The sequence below is a fragment of the Cebus imitator genome, unplaced genomic scaffold, assembly GCF_001604975.1.
Source record: "Cebus imitator isolate Cc_AM_T3 unplaced genomic scaffold, Cebus_imitator-1.0 Scaffold36, whole genome shotgun sequence".
NCBI lineage: Eukaryota > Metazoa > Chordata > Mammalia > Primates > Cebidae > Cebus > Cebus imitator.
This window is the reverse complement of record NW_016107351.1, coordinates 8,735,716-8,761,973: the sequence shown is the minus strand read 5'-3', so window position 1 is coordinate 8,761,973 and position 26,258 is coordinate 8,735,716. Positions and strand designations below refer to the sequence as shown.

The window sequence follows — 26,258 nt, the reverse complement described above, 5'->3', positions numbered from 1 at the left end:
AATCACCATGAAACCAGTCATCACATCTCCCACAGCCAACCATAAACCTGTTGCCATGGGGTTTTTTGCAAAATCCACACTGCTTGCTGGGAGTCCACATATATTTGCTTTCAAATGAAGAGCTATGATCAGAGCCTTCTCTTTTTATGGTAGCTATATTGTCTGGAATGAACAATGGTGGCTCATCTAAAGAAAAACTTTTGCTGCTTCTTCTTTGGCGGGGTTGTAGGTTCTTCTCAGGTTTTTTCAGTTTCAGTTTATCTTCCTCCTTAAAATGCTCAATGCCTGGGTGTTCAAGCTCTTCCTTCATGTGACTATTGGTTTTCATTGCTGGGGCCTGTTGCTGAGGCTTATGACACTGTTTCTGGCTGGAATGTGCTAAATGTCCAGTTTGTGCAGGATGATGAGATTCTCTCAAGCAAACAGGATGAGCATGTGGCTTATCACTCAAAGAGTGAGTTAAGGGCTTGATAATCTGTACTAAAGTTTGATCCTGTAATGTTTTTTTCAATACAGAATGAGCTTGGTTTTTCACAGATTTAACCCCAGAATTGCAACTCTGAATCTTTGGCTCCTTATCAACTTGTTTTTTTCTGACTTTGACTGGCCTATGAAAATTTTGCTGAGATTCTGGTTCATCAGTATTTCGTTTCACACTTTTGACACTAACTTTAGTTTTGCTGTGCATTACTTCATACTTTGCTGCAACAGTTTTCTTCGGAGTATCTGTAGTCATGTTTTGCTTAGAATGAATTACAGGTTTTGTATGTTTGGGTTTTACACTTTTTGACTCTAAGTAAGATACACTACTTGACTGGCTGTTTCTGTCATCCTGAAGGCTTGCTGTTTCATGGGACTCTATTTTAGTACTTTCTACAGCATTCAACTGTTTTGAATTTTGGTCAGGCACATCACAAATAGCATTTTCCAAAATATTACTTTCTGGTTCAAAAGCATTAGTATCAACCACCTCTAAGTTTGATTTATTCAACTCAGTGCTCTCCAACTGCCTATTAGATTCTGCATCTTCACAATAACCCAATGGTTCAATTTTATTTCTTTCAAGGGTGTTCTCAGCTTTATCAGCAATATCCATGGTATCCTTCAATTCCAAATTACCTTCAGTCACTTCATCCACACAACTAGGCAAACATACAAGGTTTTCTGTCTCATTTGGATTTGTACAAGCAGCGTCACCAGAAATACTAGAAGATCCAGATTCCTCAAGAATGTGGTCTTCTTCACGGGATAATTTCACCGACTCCTTTGATTCCTGTTCAACTTTTCTTGCTGCTATCATTTCTTCAACAACATTCTCATCCATTTTACCTGAAATGGAATCATTCTGTTCATGTTCTTCTTTATCTGAAAATTGAAACAATGGGCTACCAACAGTCTTAGCTTTACATTCCATCAGAGCCTCATTTTTCTTTTCTTCAATAGTAACACAAGTCTCTGAAAGAGGTGAACAATTCAATTCATGAGATGGCACATCTGCTTCTCCCTGATTATTACACTTATGCTTAGAATCTAATCCAGCTTCATCCTTCATTTCAAGACAAGATGACACTGAAGAATGACTTGAAGACACTGATACTTCGGGTACAACTTCAATTTGTCCACTATTTCGGCTGCTCCTTCTATTCTCCTTATGGTACTCAGGTTTCAGTGATGTACAAACTTCTTCTTTAACCTGACTCCTTTCTGGTTGTTTCACTCCTGCTTTAGGGGTGGATATACTCTTCCCAGATGCTTTTTTTGTGTTACTTAATGGTGCTGCATTTGAACGCTTGGCAATAGTGCTCTGTCGCAAACTTCTTACTTGTTCTATCACAGGGGAAAAAAATAAATAAAAATACTTAGCTATTTTGTCATGTGCTTTTATTCCAGTACAATTTAGAATACATCACTTCTTTACTCTGAGCTATAATTTGCTCAAGAAAAATGTACTGAATAGTACTCATAATGGTGATCATATAATATATATATTAACACGTCAAATTTTTTTATTTATCGAAGTTCTCTGAATTCTAGCAGAAGGAAAAGCCTCTATAAAATTCAGACTAATATTATACTTTATTACAAGAAACATTTTCATCAAATCTCTTTTCCATAAAAAGTAACCTGTGAGTGAAGTAAAATAAGCTTCCTTTACCCTTAATGCCCATATTAAAACAAGACCATCATGCATTTTTAAACATTAAATATTTCTAAATTTATAAAACCAAATCAATTCCAGTGCTAATGAAATCTGAACTAAAAACCTATCACAAAACAACATCTGTGTGAGTTTCAAGACACAGCCTCAAACTAACTCTAAATCCTTTATCAATGGTCTTCTCACCATTTTAACATTAAAGCTATTCCTAAGAAATGACATCTACTGACTGGGCACCATGGCTCACGCCTATAATCCCAGCACTTTGGGAGGCCGAGACGGGTGGGTCATGAGGTCAAGAGATTGAGACCATTCTGGCCAACATGTCAAAACCCTGTCTCTACTAAAAAAAAAAAAAAATATATATATATATATATATATATATACACACACACACACATACACACACACACAAAAAAAAAAAATTAGCCAGGCGTGGTGGCATGCACCTGTAGTCCCTGCTACTTCTGAGGCTAAGGCAGGACAATCACTTGAACCTGGGAGGTGGAGGTTGCAGTGAGCCAAGATTGCACCACTGCACTCCAGCCTGGCAACAGGGCAAGACTCCAACTCAAAAAAAAAAAAGAAATGACATCTACATTAGAGTACCACACACAGATCATCAAAAAATAAACACAATTTAAAAGACTTACACCAAGAAAATGTATCAGGGAAAAATAAGCATGAAGAAAACGTAAAAGCTTCCCATACAATGCTCCTAATAGTCTATTAAATGAGAAAGTCTCCTTTCCCTATTCTGATACATCCCCTTGTATCAGGAGAAAGGAGAAACACAAAGCAAAAAGAACTAAAAAGAAAGAGAGCTAAATAATTCACCATACAAAAACAACCCACAAACCGAATTTGTCACCAATCACTGAAATGTGAGAATCTTTAAAAAGGTAAATGTCCAGGTGCTCCTTATAGTTCTGATGTTATTATTAATGGCACACTTGTCATTCTCAAAAGTATACCCAATTTGAACAATAAATTATATAGTCATCCTAATCAAGAGACCCCTTTCAAATTCCCCTAGGACTTAACAAAGTATCTGAGTATTCGTACTTAATAACTTTTAAAAATTATTTGGTGGATTATGAACCATTTATCACATGTTCAGTTACATAATTTTTTTAATACCTAAAATTTTAATAAAGCTTTGTTTCAATATTTAGGTAATTTTTAAAACTTTGAAGACAGATTATAGTAATTTACAGATCTATTTTATTCACCCCTGAAATGAAACAAATGAAGGATATTAACACTTACTACACATTAATAAAGATCTTTTAACACCCAAGTGGTTGCTAAAAGTGACAAGGGAACAGTATATTCAACTGTGAAGAATATTCAGATAAAAAAAGGTTTTCCAATAGTAAGCAATTTATTAAGTAAAAGCTAAAGTCACTTTTTCACCTCTAAGTATTAACTGCTTTAGTTTGAAGCCTGACTCTAAAGGCAAAAAGTTACCATTATTTTCCTACAATGTTCATTCTATTCTTTTCATTTCTCAAGTCACATGTCTATGCCAAATAACTGACTTTGAACATGTATTAAAAACATAAATCAAATAAGAGATGATGAAATAAATACACACATCTAAATTTATTCACTTCTCAAAACCCTACTGAAGTTGTAACAGCAGGATATTTTTTGTAAAATCCAAAAGGCAAGGAAGAACGAGACAGAAAAAACCACCAGCAAATTTTGGAAACCAAAAAGAGTTGATTACCAAGTAATTGATATAAGAGACCCAAAAGTAACAAACACTATGCTGGCAGTATTGGCAAAAACTACCACCATTAACACCAGAAAAGCTTTAAGAATTGGTGGTTCCAGACGATTCTAAAGTGGGAGTGAAGACAAATGGTTAATAGTTGGAAGAGTTGAAAACTCCTTAAAAGAAGCAGTTAAATTACTAGATCCCTCTTTCCCCTACTCCATTTGCTGGGCAACTTCCCTTCCGTAGTCCTGAGCCAAAACTGGTAGTTTATTCTGTGGAGATAGTAAAGCAAGGTTTCTAGACTAATGAACATGAGGCACAGTTGAGACTAGCTGTGAAGTAAACTGAAATTTTAAGATTAAGTGAATTTGTATACACTGAAAGTTGAGAAAGCCCAGTAAGTTTCCCTTACAGGCTTTATAACATACTAGCAATCTAATATGCCTATGGAAAATTACCTAAATTCTGTTATGACGGGTTCTACCAAATAACAGTACAGCCAGATTATTATACACCGATGCTCAGAGCTGGTAAAACCCAATTTCCACACTTAGAAGTTTCTTAATTTTAGTTCCCTATCCTTAAACATCAACAATAATCAAGGGTCAGACATTTCAGGAAAGCCTCCAGGAATGATAGAGGCCAAAAACTTTAAAAAACTTTTTTTTACAATAATGCAACATGTAGAATTCAGAAACTACAAAAGGAGACAAAAACTGTTTAAACGCTATTAGTATCTTAATAAAGACAAAAGAAGATACTACATCCATGAAACATAAATGGAGAGCTACAGAAAGGACCATTCTCAACATAACAAAAAAAAATATTTAAGAATCAGAAGTACAAAACCTGATTGAAAGGTTGGAGGATAAATATGAGAAAATTTAAGCACGTAAAAGAAAAATTACAAAGAGGTAGGAAGTAGGCAAAATAAAATGGGCCTGTTACGTGACAAATAATAAAGGTTCCAGAACTCAAGAGCTAAGAAAATAAAGAGAGGAATTAACAATGAAATAATTTGAAAAATTTTCCCAGAATTGAACAATAACATTTTTCAGACTAAGGTGATGTACTAAGTGTCTTAAGCTCCATACACAAAATACACCAAAACCAATACACATCATGAAATATCAAAACACCAGAGCTGAAGAGAAAGATTCCACAAACTTCCGGAAGAAATCAGGTAATATACACTCCTCTACACACAAAAAAAAATCAAAATAAACTTCTCAACAACTCTAAAGTTAGAAAAAAATAATGCAACACCTTCAGAATTGCAGAAGCAAAATGATTTGCAACCTTGAATTTTATGTCCAATAAGACCATGATTCCAGTATGAGAACAGATTATATACAAGGTGAACATACAAGGTTTAAAAAGTCTATCTCACTGCTCCTTCTTCTCACAAAACTACTGGAAGAGGTGCATCACCAAAATGAAAAAGTTGAATCCAGAAAGAGGAAATAGAAACTACAACAAAAACACAAAGCACCAACTTCCAGAAGAAATGGTAAAGGGAGATCCCTGAACAGCTTTGCATCAGCCTTAGAGGACTAACAGGATTCTGTCTACATAGGAGGGAATCAGAAGGTTCCAAGAGGTATTTTCAATAAAATGAATATGACAGAATGCCTGAAATGCACAATATCTCTAGGGTAGATTTAGACAACTGGCAGAGCAGTTTAAGTATAACTACTGATATGTATACACTAAACTAAGCAAATGAGAAACAAAAACAAATCAGAAAGACAAGAAGTTACACAAGAACAGTAACTGTGGTTTATCAAACGGATCTTCTCTAACAGCATATCACTCATAGTAACATAATTACCATTGATCTGACAAAATTATATATTGGAAAAATGAAAAAGATGTTCTTTTTCACCATGAGGACTCCAGAGTGGTCAATCAACGGATGAATAATAAATCAGAATAAATAAAAAAACACAACATATGCATGTTATCTAGAGATATAAAGGTAAACACACACACACACACGCGCGCGCGCGCACACACACACAAAATTAAACCAGCTGAGTTACTAGCGGTTTCCTCTGGGGAAGGAGAAAAGGGTAGTGGGGTGGTGGGTACTATAAATTTATAAAACAAACTGATATGATCTCAAAACTGATTGTCATCAAAACAACTGGATTAGCAAAACATCAAGAAAATATGATTTCTGCTCAGCAGGTTTATAACCTAACACATCTGTCCCTATACCTCAGATTCTCTACCTAGACCTCTTTGAAAGGATTACCTTGTGCCATTAAACGAGGTGATTTTCTTGGTGATCTCACTGAATTTTCTTCTACCTTTTCCCTTAAGTTCCTGTTAGGTAAAATCAGTTCTTCATCATCAATGGTATCATTGCCACCTTCTTTAACAACTCCTTCATCCATAATATCGTCAAGACCAACAACTAGAAAAAAAAAAATTAATTTTTAAAAATATCAGGGATGTTAGGAAATTAAAGGCAGTACAGAAAATATTGTGAGATACAGTCTTAATGTAATACTACATATCTTGAAAATCTAGAGTGTGAAATTTTCTAACACGTGAAATTGCCACTGCCAAACTCCCAAATCAAGTCAGTTTTATAAACTTCTACCTTGTAAGATAATTAGTCAAAGAGAGTATTAGCTATACTATACTGTTTCCTGATTTGGCCTCAAATATCACTTCCATTTATTACTTGCTGACCCCTTGTGAAAGACACAGGTGACCATGCCTAGAGTACTGAAGTATCACAATTTTGGTTAAGGTAGTACAAGAGTTCCATAGCCTGAAAAGCTTGATTCTAGGTTCATGATAGAATAAAAAAATTTTACTTCTAAATGGGATCCCAATACTCTACTAGAGACTTTATGCTACATGTATGAAAGTAAGCAATGTAGATGTACTTTTGACTAGTTCCAAAAGAAAAAAAAAGGAAAAAACATTTTAAAAAGAGAGAAAAATAAATGAAAAACATAATGTAACTTCCCCTTCCCCCAAATGCTGAAGAAAATAGATGTTTAATATAGTTATATAATTACATTACCTTCTAGTCAAAAGAGAGACGGAGTCATGTATTTAATTTGTGGGATGGAGGAAGAATGTAAACAGATTCAGGAACATTCAAAGAAATAGTAACACTTTATTTATATTGTCATTAGGTTTATTTCTGTATGGAACAAATGCCACTTAACTAGCCAACATCTATCAGTAATTCTAAATGTGCAGTTGTATGAAATCTTGCCAAAAAGAATGTGATTATTTAGATCAGAAGGTCTGGAATCAAATCCTTACTAGACATTAAAAAAAAACGAAAAAGAAAAAAATACTCGATCGAGTCACTTAACCTCTCTATCAGTTTCTTTACCTCTAAAACGAGAATAACAATACCTGTCCTACCTACCTCACAGGGCTGTTGTGAGGATCATGTGAGATGATGTATGAGAACTCACTCTGTAAACTTTAGAGCACTATACAAATGTTAGTTATTATCTTCATCCTAGGGGTTAGAAGGAACCTGAAGGAGTTATCTAGTCCTCATCTTTGTGTCCAAGTAGAACTTCATTTAAAAGAGCTCAACAAGATAGTGGTCTATCCTAAAATTTAAAAAGAACAAAATTCTTCATAAGTTTACTTTTAAATGACACAATCTTTTTGAAGAGCAATTTGACAACAAACAGAATCATGGAACTGCTCATATGCTTCGATCAAAATAAATTTAGAGAGAGGAAAGAATGGATTGTGAAGAAAATGCTGACCAGAAAACAGTGTGATTCTTGTTAGAAACAAACATACAAATAAAATGCACACGAAAACAAGACTGGCAGGAAACAGAGGAAAATTATACCAGTAATCATAGGCAGTAATTCTTATCTATAAACAGATAAGAATATACTTTTTCCTGTTTTCCAAATTTCCTGCTATACGCATGTATTGTAAATAGAGCCTATGTTTTTAACCATTAGGCTATGAACTTAAAGTTTAGAGAATATGCTTTAGAAAAATTAATCAGGATTAATTTAAGATATAATTTGTGTAAAGACAGGTAGGAAGTCCAATTAGGCTTTTCCACCATGATGCAGTATTTGTTTCCATACATTCTCCATTTTTTTTGTTTTGATTTTGTTTAGTTTGCTTTGAGACAAAGTCTCAGTTTTTAAGTTTTGAGATGGGAGTCTCAGTCTGAAGCCCAAGCTGGAGTACAGCAGTGGGATCTTGGCTCACTGCAACCTCCGCCTCCCAGGTTCAAGCGATTCTCCTGCCTCAGCCTCCCAAGTAGCTGGGATTACAGGCGCGTGCCACCACGCCCAGCTAATTTTCGTATTTTTAGTAGAGACGGGGTTTCGCCATGTTGGCCAGGATGGTCTCCAATTGCTGACCTCAAGTGATCTGCCCACCTCAGCCTCCCAAAGTGCTGGGATCACAGGCATGAGCCACCACACCTGGCTTCAAAAAAACTTTTGACATTAGATCACAGTCTAATACATTCCTTTAAATACAAAAATTTTAGGACTACTTTTCATTAATTCTCTATAAAAGCATATATATAATATATTCATTATACAAAGATGCATAAACTAATAGGAAAAAATGCAATGAACTGTTCAATCAGTGATTATCTTTAGTTGTAGGTAAGTAAGGAATTTTGCTGTTGCTGTTGTTGTTTAACCTTCATTACACTGTCTCTGAGTTTTCCAAGTTTTCTATAATGAGCATGTATTCTACAATGTAAACAGGAGAAAAAAGAACCATCCAAAACAGAAAAACAGACCAGGAGGAAAGGCTGATTGACAGTATTTGTTGACAGGGAGTAAAGTCATGTAATGAATTTTACGACTGTATTACAAAGCAGAATCAACAGGACTTAGCAAGCCAAATCCAAAGGCCAATTATCAAGTTTTAAATTATTCCATATCCTAACAGCATCTGACATAACCGATTCCTCTCCACTCTTCGAATCTGTTTTTTTCACTTCACTTCTGGGATATCACATCCTCCCATTCCCCTAGCCATTTGTCAACAGCCTTTGATAAAGCCTTCTCTTCCTGCAGACATCTACATACTGAAGCATCCAGCAGTTCAGTCCTCCCACGTTTCTTCTTTATCTACACTCATATTCACTCACCCCTTCACACTCACTCATCCCTAAGGTGATCTTATCCAGGTCCATCTATATCTAATGATTCCCACAGGTATTTTCTCCAGCCCAAAGCTCACAGTAGACCTTCAGACCAGTGTATTCTGACATGTCCATTACATTATCTAGTAATTACCTCAAAGTTAACATATGTTTATTTTTGATAAAATCAACACTGATTCTACCCATCCACCCTCTCCCTCAAAAAACTGTTCCTCCCAAGGTATTCACAGTAAACAGAACCTCCAATCACCTAGGTCAATTCTAAAACTCTAGAAGTTAGCTTAGCTCCTCTCCCCATATCCGACAAATCCAAGCTATCAGCATATTCTGCTAGCTTTATCCTGAAAATTTATCACACGTCTGACCAGCTAACATTGCACTCCCAAATCACCATCATCTCTCATCAAGACTGTAACAGCCTCCTGGCATCCCAGGTTTCTCTACTGCCATCCCCTCTCCCCTGACACAGTTTATTCTCCACATAGTTATCATTGTGATCCCTCTAAAATATTATGTCAGATCACATTAATATTCTTCTGTTCAAAATCCTCTAAAACCTATCCAACATATTTAGACATAAAGTCCAAAATCCTAGTCAGGGCCCATAGGGTCCTATAACAAGATCTTCTCCTGCCAAATTCTCTGACTTCATCTCCTCCCCCTACTGATTCACTCTCCTCCAGTCACACTGGCTTTTCCGGAACATAGGGAAGCATACACTCATCTCCAGGTTTTTGTACTTGCTATCCCCTCTGCACGACGGCTCTTCTCCCAAACAATGATAACTCACTCTTTCCCTTCACTGGAGTTTTACTTAACTATCACCCTCTCAGAGAAACCTTCTCTAACTACCTTCCGCAAAACAGCACTTATTCCCATTACTGCCTACAGATCCTTAGCACACTTTATCCTTTAAAATGTTTCTCTATGTAACATTAAGTATCTGTTTGAGGATCTTCTACATTAGAGTGTAAGCTGCACAAGTAAAGACCTTTGTCTCTTATTTGTGGCTGAATCCTGAGAACCTAGAATAACAATCTTGTATATAGTAGATATTCCAGAAAGCATGTGCTAAATAAAAGAATTATGGGAAAAGACAGATTGGGAGAATTTAAACCTTGATGAGTGAGAGAAAATATTTCTATTGACCAAAGAGAGAAGTTGGAAAGAACAAATTTGGAAGTAAAATACTGACTTTATTTTTTTGATATATTGATGATATGAAGGAAAAAGATCAGGCAAAAGACGAATCAAGATAATGCAACATCACAAAAATTTCAAAGTAGTGGGAATCAGGAAGGTTAACTGCTACACAGAGAACAAATAAAGTAGAAAAATCCACTAGTTTGGCACACAAAGCAGAGAATCAGATGACGAAAGGTTAAGAAGTAAGTAAATGAAGAATGACAACAATTGTAGTCGCTTTTAAGTTTAATGGAGGGAAGTGGAGAGAAGGAAGGGAACCGAAGAGGGAAAAATCAACAGATCTGACTATGTTCATATGTGCTAGAAAATAACTTGAAAGGTAAGTGATGCCTTGAGGTTCTATCACTGAAAATCTTCTTGGTCAACAGACTACAATTAAGATAACTAAGAGCAAATATCTGATGTTTCTCAAAGGGAAGATTTCCAAGCATGCATCTTTTTTTGAACTCCTGCTCCTCCTGGGAACATACATTCTTCAATCCATTTCTCCATTAAATCAAGCTCTATATTGCCTTCAGAGTTTCCAGACCTCTCATGTTGAACAAGACACCCAACAACAGAAGCACCTCTAGTATGTTTTTTCCTCCCTCCTATATTCCAGAACTAGGTACTAGGTGCCATTCTCATTCCCCTGCCCCTAAGTCTGACACTTAATGTCGCCTTTATTATAGAGTAAATAACTGACCTAGAAGGAGATAAGCTGGGTTTGACCTCTGTGCTGCCAGCATAATTATCAGATAACAAAATGTGAAAAATTCCCTACTAGTCCTGCCTTAATTATCCCTTCTGTGTATTAGAGTGATTTAAATCAATTCCTACTGTTAAGAAATGGAATAAATGTAACCCCAAAGGGTTTTGAAATTTTGGCATAAAATCCATGATCATACTCAGAAATTACATCACATTAAAATTTCTCCCATCCCAAATCCAAAATGCCCCAATTAAACTTGCTTAAGTGAATTCCTCCTGACATTGACACTATTTTTAACTCCAGATTAATTTAAACCTATCTTTTTGAAAACAGGAGGCAAATGAGATAAAGAGAATAAAATCAAACCATTCAGAGTTAAATTTATTGCACTGCTCAACAAGAGAGATTTATTTAAATCACTTTAATACCATATTAACGGAGGAGAATTACAAATCAGGAACAGGAGGGAGCTCTTCACATTTGGAATACATTAATTACACAGGCAGCACAAACGTCAAAGTTGGCTCAACTATTATACTTCTAAGTCAGTTATTTCCTCTATTACAAAGTTGGCATTAAGTATCAGACTTGAGGGGGAAAAGAACATGATATCTGCGTAGCATCACAACAATATAGGATAGACATCTATTTTAAAGGGTTCATGTTTTTTAAGTATAATAAAAAAAATATGGGAATACCTCCTCTTAACAGAACCCCTACAGCTTTCCCGTCTAACACTGTAGAAGACCACCAGTCTCTATTTGGCCACCCTCTGATGAGAGTTCTTTCCTTCATGGGTGAGTCACAGATTTACTCCAAAAAGAGGCTGAGGAATGATACACTCCATCAAGTTGTATGTTACATAAAATTAACTATTATACACTCCATCAAGTTATATGTTACATAAAATTAACTACTTGGGAATGAATTTATCCTTGTAGATATCATGTTCTTAATTAGAAAAACTATAAACAGTGCTATAAATAATGTTTTTTTCCTCTCTTCCTTTATAATACATTTTAAAACATAGGTTCACTGTGTCAAAGATGATATACGTGTGTACGTGTGTGTGTGTGTGTGTGTGTGTGTGTGTGTGTGTGTTCACTGTACTCAAATAGATATCATCAAATGACTTTCCAAAAATATAGATTATTTATAGTGGAAAGGGCTTCATATTAAGTCTCAATAAAAACTCACTAGCACTAATTTCAGATTTTTAAAAGAAACATGATTACTAAAATAGCCTTAATACTTCATGGATTTATATACTGTCTTTTTGTATGTCTTTAAGTTTGTCTGTTATTAAGACAAATTTTAAATTTCCCTATTAATTCTTAAATACTTTGCATAAGGCAAAAAAAGCTTCTATAAAAGAGTAATGAATTTGACTACCCAGGAATGGCTGCTTTATCCAGCCAAATAGAGCAAAGGCCACCCCTATCCTTTGACTGAATGTTTTTCTCTGCAATTTGGTTTTAGCCTAAACTATGGAAACTCTAAAACAGGTAAGGTCAAATACTTGGCTCTTGTCAACTCCCTTACCTTTATGGTTAAAAGCAGGAGACAGTCACCTTTTTGACAGAGCCACAGTTTGGTGCCTATTTGCTACTTGTTCTTACCAGTTGGATTAGATTTTCAGTTGTAAGGTTTTGGGATGCTTTTGCTTAGAAAGGGCCTGGCAAGCATTCCAGTCTCAAGAAGGTACCCTGCCCCCTCGATTTTTCAAGGAACCTTCAGGCCCATCCTTGAAGAAAACATAAGGATGTTTTGCAAGTTTCTAGAAATCTGACCCAGAAATTAGAGATCAATTTCCTGATTGTTGTGGAGGTGAAGGATCAATCTCAAGAAACAGATAAGAGGCTGAGGGAAGTAAGCTGGGTCTTGCTTATCCTGTATTAGGTGTTTCATGGAATAAGCAGTCGAAGATGGAGAAGGATGAGAAGAAAGGGTGTTTTTTTTTTTTTTCTTTTTAATGTTGCAGGGATTGATTTTCTCCTACGGTTATTCTGAGTTGGGGTTTATAAGGCAGCACGGACTGCCTAATGCTGTTTTGTTTTTTGTTTTTTTTAATGAACTGAAATCACTTTGGGGTATTTTTTCTGCAACACTGGAAAATTTTATTCAAAAACAAAAAATATTTGAGCAGGTATCTATAGTCTTTTCAATCTTTTTCTAAGAGACAATATTTATTGGGCCTGCACCTCCACACTTCAGCTTGTTAGAGATGCTGTGTCTGCTTTAGCCAGGTGTTAATCCTGTACATTTGGTAATGCACGATAGTTGACACTAAAAAAAAATTCTGCAAAGCACAGACAAAACAAAGAATACGATAGTGTTAAAAGAAAAACTTCAGGAGAAATAAATTTAAAGGACCTTAACTGAGCAGTGAAAGACTCGTGAATTGGGCAGTCCCCAAAATCAGATTCAGACAGACTCCTGGGATGCCTCACGGTCAGAACAAATTCATAAACAAAAAAACACAAGGGAAGTGACGTACAGAAACTGGCAGTAAGGTACAGAAACAGCTGGACTGGTTATAGACTGGCGTTTGCCTTATATGAACACAGTCTGAACAACACAGCAGTCTGAGTGGTTGAAGTATGGCCGACAGGATTGGCCAAAACTCAGCTACGGTTACAGGCATATACTCCCAAATTAGGTTTACAATCTTGTCTGTTTATTAAGCTTTGTTAGAAGAGCTCACCCACAATGACTCAAATATACAAGTAATGCTTCCTCAGGCATATTTAGTTTGCTTTAACAATCCTTTCATGTAGCCACAAACCATACCTGTGGAAAACACAGCAGTAGAAACCTAACCATAAAACATGATCTTGTAATTTTATTAAAGGAGTATCTAAATATAGGACATCATAATAAAAGCTAAAAGTGTATAAAAGTATTTTTTTAACCCATGAAGCAACATTATGAAATCAAGAAAAATATAAAAATACACATTCCAAATTTTCATTTGGATTAGATCTGTCTGCCCTATATGTATAAAAACAGGCAGAGAAGAGGCACTTTGCCACCCACTAACCAAGTCTGGAAAACCTACAGTGAGATAAGGTATACACTCTGTTAATATGAGTACATGTGTCTGTGGGGAAGGGGAGAACACTTTAGGGATTGCTTAATTGTTTAGATATTATTTTTATTTCTTAGAATTTTTTTTGATGTAATAGCACATGAGAAAGTTATTGTCTCATAGTTCATTTACTTACACAGTCCACTAATTACAGACCTGGTTCGGTAAAAAACTGTAAATATTAATATAAGCATGTAAACACAACCTTCGGAGATACTAGAACTATTTAGTAACAGTGAATTACTTTAATCTAATAAAAGTATTAACTAAACATCATTTTGAGTACACTTCATTTGCCATACCTCTGCTTGGAACGTACTTTACTTGCCTAGGATTTTCAAAAGGCTGGCCACTATATGTCTCTCAGTATACAGCTTCTCTCAATGTTAGAGAGAGGTCTGCCCTCACTAGCCCAAGTCAAATAAACCATGATCTCTGCCACGAAAAAACCAATTAGACATTTTCTATCACCTTACAATTTATTAAGTTGATGCAAAAGTAATGACAGTTCTTCCCATTGAGAGTAATGGCCAAAGCTGAAATTACTTTTGCACTAGCCTAATACTTGCAAGTTCCATGAGGGCAAGGACTTTGTCTCAAACACCACTCCAACCTCCAGCACTGGAAACAGTATGACATATGACAGGTATGCAATAAATATTTGTTAAACAAATAGTACAATACCAATCACTTTTATCTCAAAGCAAAACATTATACCTTACATACAATTGTGAATCGCTGATACCTGGAATGTTATTTAATGAAAATCATGTTACTGTAAAACAGGAATATGTTTAAAAAAACAAAAAGCAAGCAGCTCAACCATCTTATAATACAGATCTCACTATTAATCACTGAGATTCACATTCTAATAAATCAATTCCCAACTAGGCTCTTTGTTATATAACATTTCAGTTGCATTTACTCAAATATATGAAAAAAAAACAGACACAAACAGGATCACCCTAAGAGTTATTAGAGAATCACCTATTTTTTTCAGTAAGAGAGACCAGGAAAATGAGTTAAACAATCAACAACCCTAATCTGTAGTAGCCCAGGAAAAGGTTTATGGTACCATATGTTCCACTAAATAGAATATAAACTCCACAAGAGCAGGAATTTGTTATTCTCTTGTTTTCTGATGTATCAATAGTGCTAGAACAGCAAGTTGGACATAAAATATTCATTCTTAAAACACAGCTTAAATGAACAAATCCATGAGTGCATACAAAAATATCATAGCTCCATCTGAAGAGATGAGAACCTCCATATTCAACTAGACTCAAATCATGAAGTTATCCTCAGCAATCAAAAGAAAAAGAATAAAACACCTCCACTCCATCACAGTAGTGATAAGAAGCAGCACCCACACATAGAATAACCAAATAACTAANAAAAAAAAAAAAAAAAAAACCCTGCTCATTCAAAAAGATACAATTAGTAGCATTTTTGCCTAGGAACCAAAGTCTCTTTTTAAAAGAGTATAAAAAAGGATTTATAAAAGGAACTTTGGTCAAGTATATTAAAGAGATTAAAGACATGAACCTTAATAGAAAAAAATTGTCAACTCTGCAATAAATTTGGAAAACACGGGAGAATTATTAGAACTTGGAAAACACAAGAAGAGAATTCTGATAAACATAAATATACTGATAAACATACCTAGGTAAAGATCATAACATAATGAGGAAAAAAATAATAGTATATGTATTTAGCCTTCAAACAACTGTATTTCTAGTAAAATGTATCTTGCTCCATTCTATAATGTAGGTTTAGAAGTCAGTAAATGCTTCCTGTTATCATCCATATGGCTTTCTGGCCTCTTATGAACAGTTTAGAATGGGTAATGCCTTACATCAAGTTCATTTCAGTTAACTTTCCAACTCTAGAGCCTTCCTCAAGAAAAATCAAGTATATAGAAAGCCTCAGAGAACAATTACTTTAATACAGTTTATTTCTGTACATGTGTTTTACATATACACACACCTTTATAAGAGGGTAGTCCCTTATTTTTATTTCACACATTTCTAGTAACTCAGTTTCCTGGCCTCTCTCAATTAGATGAATGGATCAAATATTCTAGATGTTTGAGAATGATAAACCAGTAGGTCCTAAGACAGTATAATAAAAAGAGGAGAAACACATCACTCAAAAGAAATTTTTTCCAAGTGTATTTTTCCCAGGCCCAGTTAATGTGGGGACCAAAGGCCTTACGTACAAAAACGGTACCTAAGGATATTGCTAATAAATAATAATACAATCATTTGTTTCCCAAGACTACTAAATCAACAGTTAAAAGCTAAACTATGGTCACAATATTGCTTTAAAAAGGAAGATCAATATAGTTTTTTAAATGCCAGTTTCTTCAAGATTTAATTTATTAGCAATAATTATTTTCCTAAATCATCAAAAGAATGTTTCTATATTAAAGCCAAGACTGCTTTGTCCACTAACCAAGGTCATTTATTTGACAATTTTCCTGTCACCAATGTGTACTGAATTTAATTTAAAGCATTTCATCAACATTCAGCCTTAAGCCAAGGAAAAAATTTTCTACCCAGCCTTAACAACCGATCAGTTAATTTCCAAGGTGACCTCCTTTTACATATATCATGTGTTTTTTGAAGTTACATATCAAGAAGTCTTATACTAAAATTGATTGTAATTATACACATAACAGAGGAAAATATTCTGAGAGCAAAATTAAAAATCACAGAATGCAAAAAAAATCAGCATGTACTTTTAGAACCATTCTGCCTCTATAATAGTAACAAAACTATACAATGGAACACACATTTAAAAGTACATCTCACTGACATGTGAGCTGATTTGGTTAAAAAATTTTGAGCTACAAAAGAAAAAAGCAATATGACACATTTATATTTTCATAATCTATGAACTCATTATAACCATCAAAAAGGAAAGAGGGCTGGGCACAGTGGCTCATGCCTATAATCCCAGCACCTTGGGAAGCTGAGGTGGGAGAATCACTTGAGCCCAGGAGTTCAAGACCAGCCTGAGCAAAATGGAGAGACCCCATCTACACAAAAATAAAAAATAAACAAAATTAGCAGGTGTGATGGTACGTACCTGTGGTCCCAGCTACTGGGAACCACAGCTATCTGGGATCCTCCTGAGGCAGGAGGATCACTTAAGCCCATCATTTGCTACCTCTGGCATTAGAAGTGATCATTTCACCAAATGCTTACTCTCAAAGATCATTCCTCCAAGTCCTAACTTTGCAATGTTCATTCTTTCCTTCTAATCTGCCTCTTCAGTAGGAACTGTAAGCAACCAGGTAACGGAAGAAATTTTCCCTTACCAGAATGTCAGCAAATAAACGTAAAAGAAAAGTTAGACTTAGAAAGCCATCACTTTGCTACAAGTGATTCCAGCGAGTATAATCAATGGATACGTAAAACCATTAAAAAGGCTGATGAGAAACTAAATGTTTTCATATTGCCAAAGCTGTATCTCTGCAGATGATATGCCATCTGAAGTGTTTAGGAAGAGATTTTGTTCTCTCCACCTTAACCCAGAAATTCAATTTAACATCGAGTCAGATGATCAACATTCTAAGATGTGACATTACACAGCTTCACCTATGAAGTTTTCTGAATGCCAAGTATGTTTGTCTCTAATCTAGCTTTTAAACCTCATTTCCCATATGCAGAAAATACGAACAACTTAAAAAATCTAAAACTCACGATGTTGCTAAGAGGCATCTTACCTCTTCAGAACGTATTAATAGAAAAAGGAGTGCAGAGACTTGGTAAATACCACATACTGCCAAACTAGGTCTTGATTACAACCTGAGTTTACAAACCAGATGAAAATAATAGCTTGGGGACAAATAACAAATTTGAATATGAAAAGGATATTAGATAATACTTGGAAATTTTCTCTTAGGTGTAGTTATGATATGTATAAGTCCTTTTGGGGGGCCATATATGATGAAGTTCAACTAAATGGATAGACTGGAAGAACTGGTAAACTAATAAATTAATATCACAAATAGAGCAAAATATTAACAGCTGTTGAATACTGGTAATGACTAAATGTGAGTACACTGTACTTTTTTTCAGTATGTTTTAAATTTTCAAAATACAAAAATCAAAATTATATTAAAGCTTAAAATAAAAAGTATCCTTAACCACATTATCTAAATAGAATATATCTGATTTAGTCTACTTTGTTCTAAAATATACTTAAATTGTCTTTTAAAAGGACATACAACTTTTTAGAGTCAACCCTCCAAATCTATGGGTTCTGCATATGTGAATGCAACTACAGACAAATCAAAAATATTTGGGAAGGCTAAGCATGGTGGCTCATGTCTGTAATCCCAGCAGTTTCAAAGGCCAAGGTAGAAGGACTGCCTGAGACCAGGAGTTCAAGACCAGCCTGGGCAACATAGGGAGATCCTGTCTCTGCAATCTCAGCACTTTGGGAGGCCAAGGCAGGCAGATCACTTGAGGTCAGGAGTTCGAGACCAGGCTGGCCAACACGGTGAAATCCTGTCTCTACTAAAAATACAAAAAGTAGCTGGGTGTGGCGGTGCGTGCCTGTAATCCTAGCTACTTGGGAGGCTGAGGCAGGAGAATGGTTTGACCCTGGGAGGCAGAAGGTGCAGTGAGCTGAGATTATGCCTCTGCACTCCAGCCTGGGCAAAAGGCTTCATCTCCCCCCCAAAAAAAAGGAGGGGGACAATTATGTCTGTATGATATATGTACAGACTTTTTTTGTCTTGTCATTATTCCCTAAACAATATGGCACCACAACTATTTACTTAGCATTTACGTTGTATTAGGTATAATTCAAAGATGATTTAAAATATATGGGAGGATGTGCACAGGTTATATGCAAATACTACACCATTTTATATCAGAGACTTGAACATATAAGAATATTGTTATTGCAGCAGGGAAAAGTCCTGGAACCAATCCTCTCTGGATACCAAGGAATGACTATAAAATACAAGGGATATTTAAAAAAAAAAAAAAAAAATGCTGACAAAAAGCAAATATATATATATGTATATATACACATATGAATAAGAAACTAAGAACTCAAGGATAATGTCAGTACCCAGAATAAGTTACAAACATTTATTTTTACTAGGTGTTACCTGACCTCATGAGGACTAAAAGTCAAGGTCTGTCAGGTATCCAGCAAAACTCTTCATGGACAAACATATGAAGAAACAGTATACATTAAAAAGGTACTGCCTCTAAACTGATTACTGTTTCAAAAGACACCCTTATAGCAGCTTTTATTAGGCCTTTATACATTAAGAAAATGGCTTCCTAAGGGGGTGTAATCCTAAGGGGGTGTATATAAAGGAGTAGACAATCTATGATTAACTGCTACTTTAAAAAGAAATCAAACTTAACTACTGGTTAATCAGACTACCACTAGTAACCCTGATGGATACATGTCAATTTATCCAAAGCATGTGCAATCACAATGCATTCCAAGTAAGTTCTTATACAACTAACAATTTTACTTAATAATATGAAGAGTATAAATATGTTATCTATGGCTCAACATTTTAAAATATTTACTATCTGCTGTATTTGTTATACAAAATACATTGATAGACAAGTAGTATAAATACACATAAAAATACTAGTATACACTCAAATGTCTTACATATAAACATGTACAGTAAAAAAAATTAGATACCTTACCTTAATGAAGTATCTCCAGTACACAAGTAGCAATTTTGACACCCATCTCCTTCAGAGTGAAACAATACAATAATTTAATCTCTCTCTAAAATTTCTGATATGAGCAAATGATCATGCTCTACGAACAGAGACACAGACTTTATTTGATTTCCAAGTCCCATTTGTTAGGGAGGAAATACAGATATATAGCCTGGAAGTCTTTGACAAGCGAGGCACGGTGAGCTCTGGAAAAAAGCCAAGTAGTCGCCAGGCACGGTGGCTCATGCCTATAATCCCAGCACTCTGGAAGGCGGAGGATGGCAGATCATGAGGTCAAGGTATCGAGACCATCCTGGCCAACATGGTAAAACCTCTTCTCTATTAAGAATACAAAAATTAGCTGGGTGTGATGGCACGCACCTATAGCCCCTGCTACTCGGGAGGCTGAGGCAGAAACATCAATTGAACCTGGGAGGTGGAGGTTGCAGGGAGCAGATATCGCACCACTGTACTCCAGCCAGGCAAGAGTGAGACTCCAACTCAAAAAAACAAAGAAAAAAAAAGCCAAGTCATCAAACTTGGGTCCCAAGATGACCAGTGAGCTAGGAAAAGGTATTGATCTTAGATTCCTCAAGGAATTAACTACACAGAAATTGTACTTGAAACTGTTAGCTGCTGCCCAATATCCATTCAGCCATTCTTCCTCATTTACTGGAATTCTTATTTTATGGTACATGGTTACTCATTAAAAAAAAAAAAAAAAAAAAAAAGACACTTTTCAATCTACCTTATTACTAGATGTGGTTACTAAGGTGTGTGTGACCAATTGGGAAATGAACATACAACTTTCAGGATATGGTTTTAAATTAAGGAGCTATTATCTTTCCCTCCCCTTTTTTACTGAGTGGAATTAATATTTGACAGGTGAAGGGGCCATCTCCAACTATGCAATAAAGGTATAAAGGTGGAATTAGTGACCACACATGATAGTGCAAGGCAGAAGGAGCTTGGGTCCCCAGCACTGTTCGACTCCGTATCAGCTCTCAGTCACTTCCTTCTGAGCTACTGCATGACAAAAAAAAAATCTTCTTTATACCACTGCTATCTAGAGTTTTCTATCACTCTCAGCTAAGCCTAATCCTAACTAAAACCAAGACCAAAAATTCTCAGTCAATATGATGACTCAGTAAATTACAACCTATGGGAAGCAAATCCATGATGGCAACAGAGACTAGGAAAATAATAGAGTCTAGAGTACAGAAGGTGTTTCTGGAGTCAGCCAGGAGGCCAAGAAAATGAGAGATGGGCAGCCAGGGAGGCTGAGGGTGCCTTGGTCTATGATTTGGAGAAATCTAGGTAGCCAGCTAGTTTGGGGACACCTGCTCTAGAAGGACAGCAGAACAGTCTCCTATTCTAACAAACACTCCTAACAGAGCAGAAATTTATGCAATCTCATACCCAGCCCTGATGATTAATAAAAAAACTTATCTCTACAGCAAAAGAAAACAAAAGGCTAATTACATTCTCAACAGTTCTCAGACAGTATCACATAACTCATCTTCTTATCAATATATTTAAAAATCAGTGAGAACTGATATCCAAGGTAGGCTGTTTGAAAGGTAACTTAAAAATCTATCCTGGGATTGGATCAGTCAGAACATGATGTTAGCCTCTGTAATACTGCTCACATTGGAATATATACTGAAGGATATGAGAAAAAGCCCTATGTTCATTGAAATTATGTTAAGGATTTTCTTTTTCGTATCACACTGACTAAATTTTTTTTCCAGTTTTAGTGTCAAAAATAATTTTCCTTTTTATGGGTACTCAATTTGTTTTTACATTCAAGACACTGTATTCTTCACCTTGGAATGTTTCCTCTTCAACAGTAATTGCTATAAATCTGACAGGCAAAGTTGAACCCCACCTGTAACACACATTTTATTTTTTTAAATTCTAGTCCCATTATCTGATCCCACTTTTTCCTTGTGTTCTTTTTACCAGCCAAAATTTACTAAATATCCACTATTCTAGTGCCTGTATGAACAACATACATAGCTGCAATTCCTGCCTTCCTAGAGGTAAATTATTTAAATTAAAATATCTTTAATAATTAAAAGTATTGCTAAACCCCCATAAATAATTCCTGATTAAACACAGTAATGTTGAGAACTGCAAGAACTGTAAAGGGTCTGGGATTTTTACCCTACTCACAAACTAATGAACTAGCCTATTACTGATTCATGTTCACTGACAGAAGACACAAGGCTACTGGGTAAAAGAGAAAGAACTCTGTCATCCATGACACAGCAAGCAGCATAATGACAATTTTCCCTTTTCTCCTCAAGTTCCACAGGGACAACACAGGTATGCCTACATAGATGCCTACACACATAGTGTGTTGAAATACAGGAGAAGACCAGTAATGAGAATGCATTGCCTTTTAGTGTAAGCAGTAAGCAAGCCAGCTGTTTGTCTGAGGTAAGAGGTAGGGGTGAGAGAGCAAATGTTAACATCATCCTTCAATGCTGCTTGCTATAATTACAAACCATCCAGGAAAATAGTCAGGACCTTGCATTCTTGCCATACTGAGCAAGAAAGCTCAAAAAACACTGAAAACTCAGGGCACACAGCCTCTCCCAGTAAGTTTATGTTAAATAACTACCTTACTAAACATCCTGGAAAAATCAGAAGAAAATTTATTTCCATACTAAACTTTAAGCTCCATCAGAAGAGATCAAGTTTTGTTTTATTCAACATTGTATGTCTACTGCCTAGAATATTAGCTGGCATAAAACAGACATTCAATAAATGAATAAAGCCAAAATCAGCTCATTTGTATAAAAAAAAAATTCTCCAAGTTAATGTTTATTCCTAAGCTACAACTTCTTCAACTGTAAAATGAGTATGAAGTTAAGAGATTTTTTCTTATATCAAATTGCATTCCATCTTGAATCAACTTCACCTGATAAAGAAGGGTTCGAGTAGCTTGCAGTACATGTCTACCTGTTGGCATTTATCAAAGGCACACCTTTTGAGCATTTCTCTGGTATTCAGGATTAACAAAATCATTAGCCAATGACTGTTTTTCTCTTTAACTCTCTTGGTCTTTAAAAACTAAGAGCCATTTCGGGTATTCATACATCTTTCCTACAAACTCACATACTCTTTAAACAGGAAAGAGAGCTATCTTCTTTGTTCTTTCAAGAACAGAACTAAAAAGAAACATACACACACTAAAATTAAAAAAATAAAACTTCATCCTAATCTTGCTAACTACAAAGCTAAACAAAATTTCATAACCAATTTAGAGCATTGTGCCTAACGTCATTAATGTACTTGAAGACAAAAAATATTTAGGATGGATTGCAATCCATGTACTATGACTTACATATTAGTAACTTTGGGAAATTAACCATTCTCAAAATTTTAGTTTACTGGGCTATAAAATGAGATTAATAGTACAGACTGAGTATCCCTAACCCAAAAATCAAAATCCAAAATACAAAACTTTTTGAACACCAAAATGACATTCAAAAGGATATGCTCATTGGAGCATTTTGGATTTGGGATATTCAGATTAGGCAGTCTTACTGAACCAGGAAGTATAAGGCATATATTCCAAAATTTAAAAAAAAAAAAAATCCAAAATCTGAAACACCTCTGGTCCCAAGCATTTCAGATAAGGGATACTCAACCTGTAGTATTCTACAGCTCTTAAAGTTTTTGTGAAGACTTAGTAAGACAGCACTAGCAAAGTAGTTTTGCACAGTATTTGGTACATTAACATCCACACGTTAACTATTTTTAAAATTTCCTTTACATATAATCCCTTACGAGAAATGAGCTAGGGACCTTCTCTTTAAGCTGTATCTGCCTACAAACTCATCTCAAAATCACTTTCTCAAAAATCCTAAGATTAACACTAGTTTGATGATAACATATATATAAAACAGCAGTTCAAAGAACTTATGCTCTAAGGTTTTCTGACCTTGCTGTGATAGCTAAATTGCCTTTTTTAATTATTTAGTTGACAGCAATATATTTACCGTGTACAGCATGTTTTGAAACATGAATACACTGTGGAATGGCTAAATCAAACTAATTAACTCACATCCAATTTTTTGTGATGAGAGAAGGTTCATTGCATATGACAACCTATACCCCAATATTTGGTCAAACACCAATCTAAATGTTGCTGTGAAAGTATTTTTAAAATAGCAGTTAAACCAAAAGACTATGAGTAAAAAAGATTACTCTCCACAATGTGGGTCGGCCACAACCAATTAGGTGAAGGCCTTCAGGGACAAAAATGGAGGTCCCCTGAATAAGAGAAATTCTGCTTCCAAAATGCCTTTGGACTTGAACTGCAAGATCGAATCTTCCTTAGGTCTCCAGCCTACCAGCCTAGCCTACAGACTTCGGGCTTGCCAGCCAGTCTCCACAATCATGCAAGCCAATCTCCCATTCTCCCTGTCTCACTATAAACACACACACACACACACACACACACACACACACACACACACACACAATTAGTTCTGTTTCTCTGCAGAATCCTGCAAACTCAGAGAAGTATGTTAATAGGTCTAATATTAACACAAGATTAATATTTCTAACAGGTGAAAAATTATGAAAGCAAAGAAAGTACTGCAAACTCACCATGAAAGAAATAAACATCAAGGTAAAACTCAACACTGACAAAGACAAGGTAATAATGGACAGGGTTCCAAAATCCCTAAGTAAGAATTACTGGATGCCAGAAATTTTATTTACTATGACTTAATTAAAAAGAGTCACTAGTTCAATGTGGTAGACTTCGTACATCTTTAACTTCTCTCCTCACCCCCATTAAAAAGAGAAGGAATAGAAGGTAAAAACCCGTAACAACAAAGTGAATACAAAGGAAGACCAAAAGCATATAAAAGATTTAAACGCATTTCTAGGAGATTAAGAGAAAACTGAATAGAAGAGATTACTAAAATAGAGCATGAAAATGTCATAGCCCAGAGTCCAAAGGAGCTGAAGCTTAAGAGGTTGTGAACAACCTTGTCCAACACTTTTAGAATCCCTAAAAATGAAATGATAGATGGCATAAGTAGTCAGCAGGGCTAGACATAAAGATTAACTGAAAGCCTTAATACTGAGAGTTCAGCCTCATATCTTCCCCAACTTCAACACCCAGCAAGGCCTACAACCAAGCATTAAACCAGCAAGGCCTACAACCAAGCATTAAATGCCAAGTAAGAGAAAATATTTTCTTAACCCTAAACTTAAGTTGAATGAACTGAAGGAAGTAGGTTACCACCTAATGCTAAGGTACTTCTCACCCTGGTTCCCCAAAATAACCTCAAGCTATCTATCTAAAGCCTACTTATCCCACAGCAGAACTGACTAGATTTCTTATTCACTGTAAACATTAACAACCAAAATTAATCTGACCTTTGGGGAAAGCATGCAGTAATGTGAGAAAGATCAAAATAAATAGAAAAATTAATTCAGACTATAAAGAGACACTTATTCAGTTGACCCCTGAACAACATGAGTTTGAACTGTGCAGGTCCACTTACATATTAATTTTCTCCTACCTCTGCCACCCGGACAACAAGACTAGCCACTAGCCCCTCCCCTTTCTCCTCCTCCTCAGCCTGCTCAACATGAAGATGAGGAGAATGAAAACTTTTTTAATGATCCACTTCCACTTAATGAATATTAAATACATTTTCTCTTTCTGATGATTTTCTTAATGACATTCTCTAGGGTACTTTATTGTAAGATACAGAATATAACACACCTAACATATACAAACATGTGTTAATCAGCTGTTTCTGCTATCAGGAAGGCTTCCAGTGAACACAGGCTATTACTAGTTAAGTTTGGGGCAAGATAAAAGTTATATGTGAATTTCTGAATGCAAGGAATGGTGGTTCTTTGCCCCTAAATCCCATATTATTCGAGAGTCAACTGCATATCCCTATGAAAACAGGATACTACTAAAAAAATTGAATAAAAGAGAATACATGAAAGAATTCTTAGAAACAGTAAAATATTTGTCAAAATGAAATATTCAAAGAGGTGGAAAATAATGGCAATAAATATCTAGAAAGACATAAAGCAAAATCTAGAAAGACATAAAGCAAAATGTTGGAAAAATGCAAGAAATAGGTTAAAAGCACCAGGAAACACCTGTCTTCCAGGAGTTTGCAGAGAAAATACAAGAAAATTTCCCAGAGTTGAAGACAACACGCTCCAAACTGAAAAGGCCCACCCAGGAAAATTTAAAAAAAAAACTAATGCAGATATATCACTACAATTTAAGAACATCAAATGGTCAAGAGAAGATTCTAAAGCTGGGTTGGAGGAAAGGCAACCTAACAATGTAACAAGACTTGTAAGTATCAGGCAACACAGCAGCAACATTAAAAATGTTAGAAGGCTAAGAAACAATGCAAGTCATTAGTCAAGTATGAGGGTATTAGAAAATTACCAAGGACTTCAACAAAGAAAGAGAGTATGGATTAGGCCACTGCACTCCAGCGTGGGTGACAATCGGGAGTGTCTTAAAAAAAAAAAAAAAATGAAATACAGA

The 26,258-nt window shown here is 35.5% G+C and overlaps 1 protein-coding gene across 1 annotated transcript in view; it reads right to left on the bottom strand.

Moving 5' to 3' along the window:
* PHF3 (PHD finger protein 3) overlaps positions 1 to 26,258 on the bottom strand; it is an 83,865-nt gene that overhangs the window by 36,004 nt on the left and 21,603 nt on the right. Inside the window, exons 3-4 of the mRNA XM_017524690.2 lie at positions 6,139 to 6,300; positions 48 to 1,827 (exon numbers count right to left, since the gene is read on the bottom strand). Coding sequence (XP_017380179.1) covers positions 48 to 1,827; positions 6,139 to 6,300 — 1,942 coding nt within the window. The remainder of the gene's footprint in view (positions 1 to 47; positions 1,828 to 6,138; positions 6,301 to 26,258) is intronic.